The sequence below is a fragment of the Lineus longissimus genome, chromosome 1 (assembly GCF_910592395.1).
Source record: "Lineus longissimus chromosome 1, tnLinLong1.2, whole genome shotgun sequence".
Lineage (NCBI taxonomy): Eukaryota > Metazoa > Nemertea > Pilidiophora > Heteronemertea > Lineidae > Lineus > Lineus longissimus.
The window spans coordinates 1,964,558-1,980,751 of NC_088308.1; the positions used below are offsets into that span (position 1 = coordinate 1,964,558).

Sequence of the window (16,194 nt, forward strand, 5' to 3'; positions counted from 1 at the left end):
AATAATTCTTACAATGACCATTCTCCCGCGAAAGATAGTTGCTTACGCTAAACAAAAATAAAAAAAATCGGGGGTCAACCATTGAACTTTTGAGATATGTTGAATTTTGCGCAAATCAGCGAAAAAAGCACCAACTGGCACTGGACGGCTTTTCAACACGTGACCGACGCACACCCCAAGTCAGTGTACACATACGTCGGCAACAACAGAAAAATGCGTAGTTTCTTGTTAGCCACCTATTTACAACACGTCTTTGCCAAAACAACTGCTAAATCAACACTGGCATACTGTGAGGACTCCCTAATGAGACCTCAGGAACAGATTGTTTACAGCTGGTAAGACCACATTCACTGATCTACTTGGGGAATGAGACAAAACATAGATGACCAGTCACATCCATCTCATCGGACCTTTAGGAAAAGTGTTCCATTTTCAATATGAATGGATGCACAATTCGACATGGTTAGCCTACTGATAATTAGGGCTAGAGCTAGGCCTAGAGACTGGTCACATCCACATGCTGAATAGGGCAAGAGCTTTAGAGACCAGTCACATCCACCTCACCAGGCCGAATCAGTCCTGGCTGCTCCACCGTGTTGACAACATGATGAGAGTGATGAGACAGTCACAGCCAGGGCGCATCAATCTTCGCCGCACTGCCTAGTTGTTAATATGGCGAGAGAGATGAGACAATCACAGCCAGGCCAAATCAGTCTCGGCTGCTCTGCCAAGTTGTCTACATGGTGAAAGAGATGAGAGACAGTCACAGCCAGGCCAAATCAGTCTTGGCTGCTCTGCCAAGTTGTTAATATGGTGAGAGAGATGAGACGGTCACAGCCAGGCCAAATTAGTCTTGGCTGCTCTGCCAAGTTGTCAACATGGTGAGAGAGATGAGGAAGTCACAGCCAGGCCGAATCAGTCCTGGCTGCTCCACCGTGTTGACAACATGATGAGAGAGATGAGATAGTCACAGCCACAGTACTTCGATCGTTTCTCCTCCGCACGTGCTAGGACGTGTCTGTCGGAGCTGACAGCTATCTCGATGATTAGGACCTCCTTTTCCTTCTCATAGAAGACGAGCATGTCGGGGTGCCGGTGTTTTATAGCCGGGCCCGTGGGGACTTGCGAGTCCCAGAGCAATCTCAGCTTCTTTCCAGAGTACGAGTGGTCATTGGAACCGGCTTCTCAAGACCACATACCGATGGTATCCATCAATATGTGTCTCCTTGACTGATGTAAACAGTACCGGTACCATTATATAGAGATGTAGGGGCATGCAATTGGAGGATAGGTCATGCCCCAGACATCAACAATCGGTGATCCTCAATATTGGTCACCATGGCATGCATGCATGCATATCTTAGAATAAATTAACTATGTTGCATATACATGGCTGTATACAGTAATTGTAAGGTAAAGAAAAGCTCGGTCTCTAAAGTCTGGAGGTCCGGAGTCCGTAGTGTGGCGGTCACGAGAGTGGTTTATCCATACGGATAGATCGAGAGGGCGGTTTGGGGTTCCGCCGACGGTGCTCGCATGCATTGGTCGTATCCCCGAAACCTTTACAACGACAACAAATCTGGTGGCATCCATGACGGTATAGGAATTGACGATGAAGTTACAAAAAATCTGGTAGCATCCAATGACGGTATAGGAATTGACGGTGAAGGATCTCGTGGCATATCGGATGCGCATCCGAAGACGGTAAGGGAATTGACGGTGAAGGATCTCGTGGCATATCAGATGCGCATCCGATGACGGTAAAGAAATTGACGGTAAAGGATCTCGTGGCATATCGGATGCGCATCCGAAGACGGTAAGGGAATTGACGGTGAAGGATCTCGTGGCATATCGGATCCGAAGACGGTAAGGGAATTGACGGTGAAGGATCTCGTGGCATATCGGATGCGCATCCGAAGACGGTAAGGGAATTGACGGTAAAGGATCTCGTGGCATATCGGATGCGCATCCGATGACGGTTTTATATACATATATATATATTATATAAATTTTAGTTTTACACTATTATGTAAGTGCAAGCTCTAGTGAGCTCACACAACTGTTTGACAGTCCTGGCTCCTCCATCGTGCTGACAACATGATGAGAGAGATGAGACAGTCACAGCCAGGCAAAAAAAGTCTTGGCTGCTCTGCCAAGTTGTCAACATGGTGAGAGAGATGAGGAAGTCACAGCCAGGCCGAATCAGTCCTGGCTGCTCCACCGTGTTGACAACATGATGCGTGTGATGAGACAGTCACAGCCAGGCCGCATCAATCTTCGCCGCACTGCCTAGTTGTTAATAAGGCGAGAGAGATGAGGCAGTCACAGCAAGGCCGAATCAGTTCTGGCTGCTCCACCGTGTTGACAATAGTTATGGTGAAAGAGATGAGACAGTCACAGCCAGGCCAAATCAGTCTTGGCTGCTCTGCCAAGTTGTCAACATGGTGAGAGAGATGAGGCAGTCACAGCAAGGCCGAATCAGTCCTGGCTGCTCCACCGTGTTGACAACATGATGAGAGAGATGAGGAAGTCACAGCCAGGCCGAATCAATCCTGGCTGCTCCACCGTGCTGACAACATGATGAGAGAGGTGAGGAAGTCACAGCCAGGCCGAATCAATCCTGGCTGCTCCACCGTACTGACAACATGATGCGAGTGATGAGACAGTCACAGCCAGGCCACATCAATCTTCGCCGCACTGTCTAGTTGTTAATATGGCGAGAGAGATGAGACAGTCACAGCCAGGCCGAATCAGTTCTGGCTGCTCCACCGTGTTGACAATAATTATGGTGAGAGAGATGAGACAGATGGTGAGAGAGATGAGACAGTCACAGCCAGGCCAAATCAGTCAGCTGCTCTGCCAAGTTGTCAACATGGTGAGAGAGATGAGGCAGTCACAGCAAGGCCGAATCAGTCCTGGCTGCTCCACCGTGTTGACAACATGATGAGAGAGATGAGGAAGTCACAGCCAGGCCGAATCAATCCTGGCTGCTCCACCGTGTTGACAACATGATGAGAGAGATGAGGAAGTCACAATATATATAATTAGAGCTAGAGCTTTAGAGACTAGTCACATCCACTTGATGAATAGGACAATAGCTTTAGAGACCAGTCACGTCTACAGTACCTTATAAATAGGACTAAAGCTTTAGACCAGTCACATCCACAAGATGAATAGGACAAGAGCTTTAGAGACCAGTCACATTAATCTGATAAGTAGAGCTAGAGCTTTAGAGATCAGTTACATCCACATGATGAATAGGACATGGAGCTTTAGAGACCAGTTACATCCACCTGATTAATAGGGCTATAGAGCTCTAGATTATCACAGTTTCATCGAATAGAGGTATGAGACGGCTAACTCTTTCAGCCCTAGCCGATTTTGACGCAACAAACAACTCCCAGATCCTAGCCGATTTTCAGGAAAAATCGGGATTTCAGAATTTTATTTAAAAAAACTACTACCCCTACCAATGTCTTGATCACCACGTTACAGTGATATATAGATAATAGTTAGCAATGAATTTGTATATTTTTCTGAGTCTCCACAATTTTGCCTTTTTTTGAGTTCGAAATTTTTCCAAAGAATTGGCAGCAGCAACTTTTATTGCAATAAAAGAATATTTCCTTTAAAAAATGCTTGAATAATTCTTTATAAACTGATAGAGTATTTCTTAATATATCGTATGTATATAGCTCGGTGATTTTATTGAAAATGTTTGCAGTTGATTTTAATGTTTGAATGGTTTAAAAACAAACTTTTTAGAAGCGAGGTCAACAGGGTCAAAAGAAATAGTTTTTGGCGCCAATGATGTCGGCAATGGCAGATTTGAATTAAGATTCGAGTCGATTCTTTTGGAAGCCAAAAGTGCGGATGCACAGGGCAATTGCATTTAGAAAGCTCCGCCGACTGATAGTCAAACCATTCCCTGGAGTGCTCGAAAACCTGGAATCAGTGTGTACTTCAGCTTGAAAAGTCCGCGGGTGAAGGTGTTTTCTTCATGATAATATTGATAATGATAATAATGATGATGGTTTAAGAGCGCTGGCGGATCCAGGAACTGGAAGAAGAGGGAGCGTGCACTTCATTTCTCATCAAAATTGCTGCACTACAGGTGGGTTCCAAAATTTCATGGTCAATTTCAAAGATTCTATAACAATCAGGGGGCGTGCCTCTGGTGCACCCCCTTGGATACGCGCCTGATAAACGTTCATGGATGAAAAATAGAAGAAAGCTTTAAAAAAAGACGAAATATAAGATTTGTCAGGGTTTTAATCTAATTCGAATCCGCGCCTGATAAACGTTCATGGATGAAACATGGAAAGAAGACCTTTTAAAAAAATGAAGAAATGCATTCGCCGGGGTTCGAACCCGTGACCACCCAATCTAAAGCGCAGCGCTCTAACCGCTGAGCTATCAGGGCGTTCATATTAACGTGATATTTTCGGCAATCTGAAGACAGGGTACGCGCCATGATTGTGCATTTGTGGCTAGGTCACGCTGGCGGAAGAGTAATTGGGTACAAATACATGTACTAATAATAGAGAGCCAGTATAGAATACAAAGAAACAATGTCCAAAACGATTCCGAATGATATAAACAATAATGGAATGAAAAAAAAGGAAAAATTGGTGGAAAAAATGGTTACGACTGTCACGAAATCAGATTCAACACCCACGCCCCCCTGTGGACCCAAAACTAACCAAATAGGGTGGCAACCTGTAGATGGCTCCCCAATCGCAATTGAGATAGTCAATGATCAACGAGAAACTGGTTTCGGCGTCATCGTGTATATGCGGTAGCAGGATCTGGGAAATGTTATGAAATCCGTGTATACACGGTCATAGGGCTGAAAGAGTTAATGCCAGTTGCATCTGATGAACTGAATTGTCTTAACAACACAAGAATTAGTATATAAATTGTTCCACTTTATTAAGAGCACCTGATACAAGTGATTTGCCAACAGATGAATATCATCAAGCATTATAAAGCTCCATATTAATGGCAATATAATATTAAATTGAAAACTGAATAAGTTGTTTCACACCAACAGCCAGACGTTCCCGATGTTGGCTGAAATAGGTTAAATAATTCATTACTTAAATCATTATCCACAAACAACATCTGCTCTATACCCTGTAGTGTAGGCTGTATGATAAGAGGTAGCACTGTAAACTTTGAAATAACTACAGACCAGCTACAAACTTGTCATTCATAAGTAAAATTCTGGAGAAGTTGGTCGTCAAATGCCTCTAGGAATATTTTGCTACCGCTTCTTGGATGAAGTTATGCAATTGGCATACAAACGTTTTCATAGTACCCAGACAGCGCTAGGGTTCAAAATGACATCAGTGGCTGCATTTGCTTGATAGCGATTTTAGATTTATCAGCAGCAGCATTCTACAACATTGACAAGCGAATCCTGCCACACATCTTAGAAGAGTGTTTTGTGTATCCGGCACTTCCCATAAATGGTTTAACAGTTATCTGACAGACAGGAGCCAATCTCTGCGCATAGGCAACTCAGAATCCAACAGGGTGCACGTCCCACAGGAGTCCATATTGGGTCCATACTCTTCAATGTTTACACATCTCCAACTCAGGATATCATGGACGCAATTTGTACATCAAACCAAATAATTGTGCTGATTACAAGGATTCTACACGTTCTCTGACCCCTATCTACCAGCCGTCTCTCTGGCCTTGGATTCCCTTGTCAATGCTGTCAATGACCTACGGTCTTGGTTTACCCTACACCAACTGATGTTTCATGACTCAAAAACTGAATTCATGTGTTTCGCAGCCAAGCGGCACGTTAATCTCTGTGAATTTTTCTGGTGCTAAAAGTGGGTGATACATTTCACTGTCAGGTTTAAGGACGAGTCTGAGACCCACTTGTTTAAATCTTTTTATAAATCACATTTATTCCTGTGCTTTCAACAACCGTACTGTTCTATTATTCCATTCCATGCCTCAATGGTGGGAAAGGGAGGGGTCACAGCCTGCTGAACCCCTAGTCTCACAACACTTTAAAATACTTTGTTTAATCTCCGACTTAACTTTTGAATCATAAAAAGGGACAGGAGACAATGCACTCTAATTTGGGGCATCCAGTCACAGCAGTTACAAGTTCTGTATAAGCTTACTACAGGTGAGCTATTAAAAGCTGGTCATTTTTGGAAAATCGTCAGGCACTGGAGGAGTTAACTAATCGAAGTCTTCATTTATTGAAATTATGCTGCAATATGCACATACTGTACATGTATTTTCGTTTATTTCAAGTTATCAACCAATCCCATCTCAATTGGCTTGAACATGATATCACTCTCTTGAGAAGTTGAACGACTTTCACTAGGCGAGTTCTCCTCATTGGCAGTGAAGAAATCATACTCCTTCCTATGTTTGGCAAGACGTGGTCGCCATTCTGGGCCGGGCTTGATGCTCTGACGAAGTCGCTGAAAAACAAATGATATCATGGCGACTTTTATTTCGTATCCCGATTAATGAAATTTTTAAGAATGTTTGCAATTCAACAAGTATATATACTATAGAGCATTGTCCTTCTTCTGTTCATTGTCTGTTGTAAACATTTTACAGAACAGTGACATTATACTCTCCAGAGAACATAGAGCAATACTCTCTCCTCAGATCAAGTCTTTTGAATCATCTGTGATGGTTGTGACAAATTCATACGTAATTATACAGCTTTTCAAATGGCAGTGGTGGCAGGATCTTTTGTTAGCCTTTTCACTGCTGCTATGAATGAGAATTTTGGAACTTGAGGGGGTTGATTGTGCACCCGATCCCCTAAACTACGCATGTGATCACTACCGGATGATTCCATGGCAAAGCCCTCACCTGCAAAAATGTTCCCTTTCTTTGCATAATTTCCTGGATCATGAAAGCAGGTATAGGCAGAGTAGAGAAAAGGCTTAGTGTCCAACCAAGCCACACTGCCCACGGTGGGAAGTAGTAAACGCCATAGGATGGAGTAATGAACACCACTGCAGAATACACCAAGCAGAACTGAAATAGAATAAAAGAAATTACCACAAATAATTGAGAGAAAGAAATCACTTTAGGTGTGCACATTGACCCTTATGTCTTTCTTGATATGATTCGACTGCCAGAAAAAAATGGTGGTGATTGCAGTTGATAAACCCAAATTCTAAGTCTATTTCGATTATTTTTATTTTTTCAATTGAGAATTTAGTGATTTTTCAAGTAATCACAATAAATCTTGAAATATCTGGATCGCCTTCAGTTCTAACCTACCAGCATCAGGAATGGAATGACAAAACACCAGAATGGTTTGAAGCCACGAAGAAGGAGTGGTTTATATCCGATCATACAGCTGATGTCTCGAAGAAGACTATCTGATCCTGGAAATGGAAAAGAAAGGAATCGCAAAATTGTCAGCTACCACTGCAGATGAATGGAAAGTACACTGCTTTTCAGTGTGGGTAGAGAGGGGGCCGATCATCTCTTCAACAGCAAACGTTTCCTTAGGACGCCCATTTCCACCTGCAATTGTGCCATAAAGAGCTCACATGGTCTCGATGCCTGATATTTGCAAGAGAGTCTAAAACAGTTTTTAGCACATTCATGTCGGAAGTAGGTCTACCTGGGGAAAACGGACATTACATGAATATTATCATGATGCAATTGATAATAAGAGAAAAAAGACAAAAGTAAATCTATCTCTGCCTTAAAGTAAGCAGAGCGGCTCATATGCCTGGTACTCAGCTGATATTACACCGCTGTATTGGTCTTACCATAAGCCCATGCAACAACCATGCTTTCCAGGGCAGCAATCAGTAGGATAGAAAATGCAGCAGAGAACCAATCCCAAATCTGGAAGTAGTACATCCCAGCCTGAAATGCCAAAAATACACAATAAAAGATAGGCTTGATCACTTTTTGTTCAAATTTGTTAGAAAACAAATTGTTATCTTTGAAAGGGGAGCATCCAATCCTATACCGTTACAAAAATCTTTGTGCTGGAACAAAATTCAAAATAACTTAACCTATTGTCGCATAGAAGAATGATAATAAACCAAAGTTAACCTCCCCAGGCTAACTTACTCTGGAGAAGGAGAGTAATGATAAACTAATGTTAACCTACCCTGGTGCAGAAGAGTAATCCTATCAATATATTTGCCAGCACAAATACAACAAGCAGATATTGCTTCCTGTGCTTGCCACGGCTGAAGAATTCCGGGAATTGATCGACAACACCACTGAGAATACATTCAGAACAAGCGAACTGCAAGATAAAATTTTCAAGTAAAAAACTATTGCAAATCAAAATACATGTGGAGAGTTGAAAATCAATAATATCCTTATAGTTACTCTTTGGTTTAGAAGGCATCACTGCATGTTTATCATGCAATGCGAGTTATTTTGCGGCAGCGGTTATGGTTATAGAAAATTATGATCAGGGTGGTTTGTCCAAAATATGCGAGAAGTCAAAATTACATTTTGATGTTTAATTTGAGGTGTTTTAGAAATTAATACTGAACTGGAGGTATTGGTTGGTCTCACCAAACTCTACTTGGGTGGAACTCTTATTTAGCCCAAAAGAAGTTGTTCAAAAACGAAATTAACGTGGGAAAGATTTCATTCCATAATGTAGCTTTGAAGTCTCATCTACCATGCCTACCTGGCTGTCCAGTCCAAGTGTCAACAGCATAAGGAAGAAGAGGACAGACCACAAGGAAGCAAGAGGAAACTTGGTCAGTGCTTCAGGATAGGCAATAAATGCCAAGCCTGGTCCTGAAATAACAAATCATAATACTGGAATGAAAGGCTGCATTTTTGTAGTACACAGAAATGAAATAATCAGGGAATTCATCAAGCTATACCGGACAGAGGTTTGCAATACGGATCCCAATTAGAATGAAAAATCAGGACATACCACGGTCTGCTTTGCCCTTTGAAACAAGTTTGCAGAATAAGAAAATATGCAGTATCCCAGGTAGGCCTAGATACCCTTTGTTGCCTGCGTACACAATGAATGGCCCCTCACCTGAAGTCATTGCATCCTGAACATCCACCCCGGCTTCATGGGCCATGAAGCCGACAACCGCGAAGATGACAAATCCCCCATAGAAACTGGTGAAACAGTTAACCAGAGGAACGATGATACCATCCCTGAAGTGAAAGAAAAGAAAGACTGTCAGTAAAATTAGCTACTCTCCTCCTTTAAAGTGAATTTCGCATGACCTGTGTTTTAGCCTTACTTATTTTAACCGTTATATTTCCTGTTCAAAACAGAAGAATGCTTAGTTAGCCAGATGCAGTCTGCTGAGCACATGCCAAGGAAGTGATCTATTCAGACTCTCATAGTAAAATTCCATAGTATGACTCGTGCATCAATTTGGGCATTTCATTCATCCTCCCTCTGTATACTGACTGAGGCACGGGATATTAAGGGGCATTGTATTCTGCTGGCGATATTCACATGATAAAGGAGGAGCTGAAAAAGAGACTGCCAAGCCAGCACTGACGAATCTCACAAAGTGCAGAGGGTGCTGCAAACATTCATCCAAAAGTGTGCAATGTTGGTGGATATTTTCTGAAGTATAAATCATATTAATATTCAAGTAAAAACAGCTTTTGACACAAGAACTATGAACAAAAATGCAGACTCGGCAACAATTCCAGGATCAACTCTATGAATGCTGCTTCTTGTTATCTGAGAAAGCTAGGAGGTCCAGCATGTATAAAACATTCCAAAGGCAACCGAATTTCGGACACGCCATTCTTATATAAGGAGGAAGGAGGGGGCCAATTACACCACTTCTCAAGTGTTGGATGTGGAACATTTTGCCTCTAAACTTGGAGATGCTAGAGTGTTCATGTAAGTCACTTTTTTGTCCAAGGCTAATTCTTCTTCAACTTGGACAGAGGATAATCGAGGTAATACTTACCATTCCACCATATTGGGACTAATATCAATTATTAATGATATCAATAATTATATCAATTATGTATAATATTCCTGCCATGTTTTATGTAAAATATCAAACATCATCTTGCAAACAGGGTCTTCAACATGTATGCTCCACACTCATAAGGGACTGAAGTATGTATGAGTTAAATGGCCATATATGTCAGGATCAATATGAAAAGAAAGGCATGCTTTTTCTCTGTTGCTTCTTCACAGCACCATGGAGCCTCTCCTGTTAAAAATCCCTCCTATTTTACCTGTAGCAGTTGTGATGAAACTCGTTGTAACTAGCAAAAGTAATCATGCCTCCCCAGGCCGGTCCAAGAGAGTAGAAAATCTGGAGACAGGCCTCTGCCCATATCTGTAGGGGATGGAAATACAGTCAGAGCAAACAAAAGTTACACGGCAAGATGACCTGAAACCTGTGACCCATGTTAGAATTAAGTAAAAAAATGAATGAAACCTTCTTCTTCTTCTTCTGACATCTGTGATAAGTAACACGAGACAATATACAGCGGAACCTCTCTATAAAGGACACCCTTGGGACTGATAAATGCTGTCTATCAAAGGAAATCACCATATTGACCACCAAGGATTCTGCATCTTATCAAGATATACCCCGGCTATGTTTAGAGGGAGTATTAGACCATGAGGTTCAGGATGCCAGATTGCAGAGGTCAAATTGTGTAGAAACAACTCATTTGGGCCCAAAAGCACAGTCCCTAATAGGGATGGTGTCCTGCTAGTAGGTGTCTGCTTAGAGAGGTTCCCCGGTACTTCAAATAACTTGGGTAAGTGATCTATTTCACACACGGCACCTCAAACAACAGCTGGGGGTGAGTATTTAACTTGTTCCAGCTGCATGTACTCCACTACACCTGATAAGACACGCCTACTTTCGTTTTGTCACATGGTCGTTGCACCCGGTGAAGCCCAAATTGAATTGGGTGTCCCCATTCATAATAGTAAAAGTGTGATATTGTCTTCACCATTAAGTACCATTTTCTTTGATTACAAAGTAATAAAACATGTCGAATTAGTTGATGTGATATGGCACTGCACCCCAAAAAATTCGAGTTATTTTAAAGAAGAGGGTTAAGCCGAAAGTCCCAAACAACCCAAAGACCTACCAATTGACGCTAGGCATGGCCTGACCAGTTAAGATGTGCCTATTTTACTACAGACACTAATTCTCAGAAATCAGGACAACTTATTGGTTTCTACATCTAATCAGATCCTACATATTGCCAAAAGATAATGATTAGCCTTTTCATAAGTGAATTGGGGTCAACTAGCATTTTAGCCTACTTTTAACTTTATGGTACATGTACTATATATTTTCCTGTTCGAAACTCTGGTGTAGGAGAATGCTCAGTACAAGCTTGATTTGGTCTGCTCACTGCATACTAAGGCAGCGATCCATCTGAAAACTCTTGAAGTGAAATTCCACAGTAATGAGTCTCCAGTTTCTTTTGTTCTGGCTTTGCTACTGACTGAAGTCCTGGAAATGAAGTGGCATAGTACTGCACAGGCAATCACTCTTGATGTTTCATACACTATTGAAATTCAACTACATACATAGCTACAACACAACATGTGTTTACCAAATGTTACCATTTGTTGTTATCAGTGGAGTAATTAAAGCACATTTGAGCACAAATCAATCAATGGGAAGATTTAATGCAACAGCTTTTTTTCATTGCATGTTAAAATGATAGAACGCAAGAGTTTCTGAATAGAATCGCTCCCTCAGTATGGTTCATGATCAGCAGATCAAATATTGCTTTAGACAAGGCATAGTAGGCCTACTGCACTCTTTAAATTAATAAGTAAAATAACTATTTAATGGTGATTTTTTACTATTCTGGCAGTTTCTATTACACCCACTGTGAAATTAGTTGTTTAACTATCGAAATAGTAATTCCAAGCCATTTTATTTTAGTTTTATAGCTCAACAACTGATTGATAGTAAAAGTTTTCAATACAGTTTTTACCAATTTCTCAGTGCCATAGGAACTACCAGATTAGTTGTTTTGACTTACAAAATTTAAGATTGTGGTAATTTGTTTTATTATGGATCAGGGGGTATGGAGCCAGGAATATTGAAGGTGTCTGTCATCGTGTGATGAAATAAATTTTCTCCTGTAGCTTCAGAATATGTTACTTTATCAGATACAAATTATGCTGGACTCTAAAGGGCAAACACAGGGCGTGGCAGGGGTTCACTATTATCATCAAACTTGACTAGGTAACTATGTTGGTCAACACCGCGTGAAAATAATAACACTTCCACAATTCTGTAGATGTCATCAAAGGGTTCATCCAGAGGGTGCATCCAGGTTTCACATCAAACAAAAGCAGCAACAACAGAACATACTTCGCAGAAGAAAAGTAAGTTGACAAACTTACCTTTAGATTTAAGAGCTTGCTAAAGTCGGGGGTGATGTAGTATTTGATGCCATTGAGAGATCCAGGCATCATGCAGCCCCGTATCAGTAGGATTGTCAAGAAGAGGTAGGGGACAGTAGCAGTCACATACACAACCTGGAAAAGGGTGACATGAATCACCAAACTGCTAATCAAATTTCTGACTTTTCAGACCTTTTCCAAAGTTATAGGACTATTCAAGGTGTTATTTTTTCAAGTCAAATCATTGACTTTTCACGATTTCTGTGGGATGGGTGCAGTGGCCATGGCAGGGATGGGATCTCAAGACTGGCTTCGCCTGTTACTTTTCTTATTCTAAGTATCTTGCTGTTTGTAACTTTGCCTAATGTTTTGTCTGTGTCATGTATGTCCTGCTGTGTCATGTCATTTTGTATTTTTCTTTGGCACTATGAACAATCTCCAATGTAATTAGGTGTCATAAGGAAATAAAGCCTAGGTAATTCTTGGTAACATATAAAAGTGACCAAACTGAACTATTTACCTTTCCTGTCGACCTGATCCCCTTGAATAGGCAGACGAAGAGGAGGACCCAGCCAGAGATGTGGCAGAGGACGAGCTGCCATCGAAAGCCACCAAGTGTCTCAATGCCATCGGTCAGCTCCAGCACATTGTACCTGAAAAGATGAACAATGACCATTTTCAATGAAATCAAGTGAGGTTTTGTATGATCAAAGAAGACGGAAGAATGGGAAAATAACAAGAGGTCCGAGCGTCTATCGCTCAGCTGATTCATTGCAGGAGGTAAAGAAGAACTCAAGAGTTATTATAAAAGAGTCTTTTTATAGTTTCTGGAATGGTTCACAGCAGGTCAGAGACTCATTTAAGGGACAGTCTTTCAAATGAACCACTAATATTGGGTTACCATTTACCCATGCTCCGTTATTTAAAATTCCTATCTCAGTTGCATTGGCAAACAATTCCTGTGATGTTTTTGTGATTTGGAGGTACCACTTGCTTTCAAACTCACAATACACTGCCCAGAAATAGACAAAATGTTTTAAAATTGCTGGTAAGTTGTGATCCACTCTACCATGTTATCCAGTCTCACATCTCATTAACTTGACAATCATTAGGGTAAAAGTTTGTGTAAAACGCTTGAACTTAAACAGATTTCTTTCTCAAACTTTCAGTTTCATGATCATGTGTATGAAAGGTAGGCCTATGCTTTTCCAGTGATTGTTTTCTGGAACCATTTTAACCATGCCATTACCTGACTTTACCACAAATAAGTAGGAATGCTTTATCAGTGGATTTACTAAGAGCAATGACACAAAGAAGTTTTTATGTTAGACTTGTGTCTAAACCTGCCCTGGAATAGGCTAAAAGTTGTGTGGTAGAGGAATTGAATTGGGCTTTTCTGAAAAGGCCACCATAAAAGTACCATAAAATCATCTTTCTATATATACATGTACTTCTGAGTATTGATCTCTTCTTTCCAACAACATGCACAATTATCTGTAAATGGTACTTATCGATGAGAATGACAGGTGGTGAAAAATGCATCATACAATGTAGGCCTACATTGTTTGTGTTGCCAATACTTACTGCCAAAATTCCTCTGATGGTGACATAGTCTTCGAAGTATTCACAATGGTGACATTATCTAACACCGTGGACATATTCTCCGACTGATAAAATATTCCAATATCTGTCAAATTTGTTGCATTCATGTATGTTTCATTTATCCAGGCAGAAGTCCCATTCATACGACATTGCTCCGTGTTCCAAGTGTTGTTACAGTTGGCCCATGGAAGCCTGTCAGCAAAGCCGTAGAATGACATACCGAGGTAGTATAGCGTCCAGGTAATGATGGTTTGGTAATACAAAACAACCATCACGTTCACCACGACCATTCCCCAGCCAAGACCTGAAAAAAGGTTTTGTCAAATTCAAAATGGTACCCATCAGATTACCAATCGGCATTATTTATACTTGCTGACCAAAGATTTTTACTGATTTAAACAATACCATTAAGCAAACACAAATACTATATATAAATGCACAATTTCAGAAACTTTCCTGCATCATAACTGCACTTACAGCAATGTTTATTATTATTTTTCTGCATGAGCCACAAAAAATAGAATGAAAACAAACATTGTAGGCCTGTTTACCTTTAAAGAGAGGACAGATATTGAACACTCTAGTTGGTCCAGAACTGGCAAACTGTCCGATCGATAGTTCCATGATGAAAAGGGGAATCCCGCAGACGAACAAGAAGAAGAAATACGGAATGAGGAAAGCTCCTGAAATGAAAAGAGTTCCATTAAAAAGGCGTTTGCAATTAAAACGAACACTTTTTGTAACCCTCTTACTTAAAGGGGGACTATAGGCAGGAGCAGTGGGGTTAAATTGGCCATCTGCAAGTGACTCATATGCACAGTGAGGGCACTAGGTCATGTTTGATTCAGCACTACATATATTCATTGTACAAGCGTGAATACTTTGTCGTACTGTGAGATGGGAGACCCCTGTTGGCGACATTGTGTAACTTTATCTTGCCTACCTAGCAGCTGGCTATAGTGTCCTTTAAAGCTTATAGGATTAGATTAACTTGTCAAGGGTAAAAGGTAACTAGACATCATAGCAGAGAAGTTGACCGACTTTTCAACAGTAACAAGAGGATTAGATTGACTTGTCAAAGATAACCAAACAATATCAAAGATAACTAGACTCATAGGATGTGATTGGCTGCAAAAGGAACCAGGCATACGATTTAATTGACTTGCCAAATGTAACTAGACAATGATGAAGATAACCATACAATAGATGAGCTTGTAAAGGTATTCATCATAGGATTAGATTAATTGACCTGTCACTGAAAAGTAACTAACTACACACCCTAATTAAATGAACTCGTCAGAGTATCTAAATGAATAATAATCTAGAGATAGACGTACCATAACTACCTATATATATATTCTCATAAAAGATACCTACCTCCACCATTTCGCATACATAGGTATGGAAACCGCCATATGTTGCCCAGTCCAACTGCAAACCCAACACACGAAAGGAGGAATTCAAACCGACCATTCCATGTACCACGTGAGGTATCCACTATGATATCTTCCGATGAGCTGCAACTGTCCACCATAGTACTGCTCTCATAAACACGTACTTGAGATACTTTCTCCTGTTTATTCATTTTACGAGATTCAAATATAACCACCCGATCCAGTCCTGCAAACGTGAGTGATCAGTAGGGTAACTGAAGAATAAAAATAGTTTTCCTGTGCTAACCCTCTATTCTCCCCTTCATGATTATGACTCTCTCATGCGTTCTCTATGGGTTCTCATCTGCGCGCGTACTGGCATACCGCATACGGTGTGCTATGGGCTATTGTCGAGTCATCGCTCGACCTGCAAGTGGTCAAGGACGTATAAAAGTTTCCATGGTTATCCCAGGGTGGTAACATCTGACCTTCAATAGACAAACGTTCTATAGACATCATGAGGTACAACATTGGAATAAACTACTCTTCATCATACAATGCTTTTTATTCATTAACAAGAAAGTTTTCATCTTCAAAGATGGATATGATGAGAGAAATCCCTTGGGGAACAGCTCATTGTATCAGTGCAGATTGAATAAGGACTAAAAGGATTTAAGAATTGAATGGACAACTTACTTATCTGTCTCATGTCTCTCTTCCTCAACCTATCTTCTCTTACCCAAAGGCTCTTCATTGCCAAATTTTTTAACACCTCATGATACTAATCTTGAATAGAATAAAAGAACCAGTGGATAATTTACACGAGTTGGGCCTTAATAGGTAAGTCGGTTTCTGGTT

General features: G+C 40.9%; 1 protein-coding gene across 1 annotated transcript; it reads right to left on the minus strand.

Moving 5' to 3' along the window:
* Positions 1-4,927: 4,927 nt before the first annotated feature.
* LOC135484353 (sodium-dependent proline transporter-like) lies at positions 4,928-15,785 on the minus strand. Its single transcript, XM_064765727.1, has 13 exons — positions 15,341-15,785; positions 14,515-14,646; positions 13,946-14,267; positions 12,882-13,014; positions 12,362-12,496; positions 10,210-10,313; positions 9,029-9,153; positions 8,663-8,775; positions 8,126-8,266; positions 7,776-7,875; positions 7,276-7,382; positions 6,859-7,026; positions 4,928-6,455 (listed from the first exon to the last, which is right to left on the minus strand). Exons 1-13 carry the CDS (start codon positions 15,546-15,548, stop codon positions 6,273-6,275), a joined length of 1,971 nt encoding a protein of 656 aa, XP_064621797.1. The 5' UTR covers positions 15,549-15,785; the 3' UTR covers positions 4,928-6,272.
* Positions 15,786-16,194: the final 409 nt, after the last annotated feature.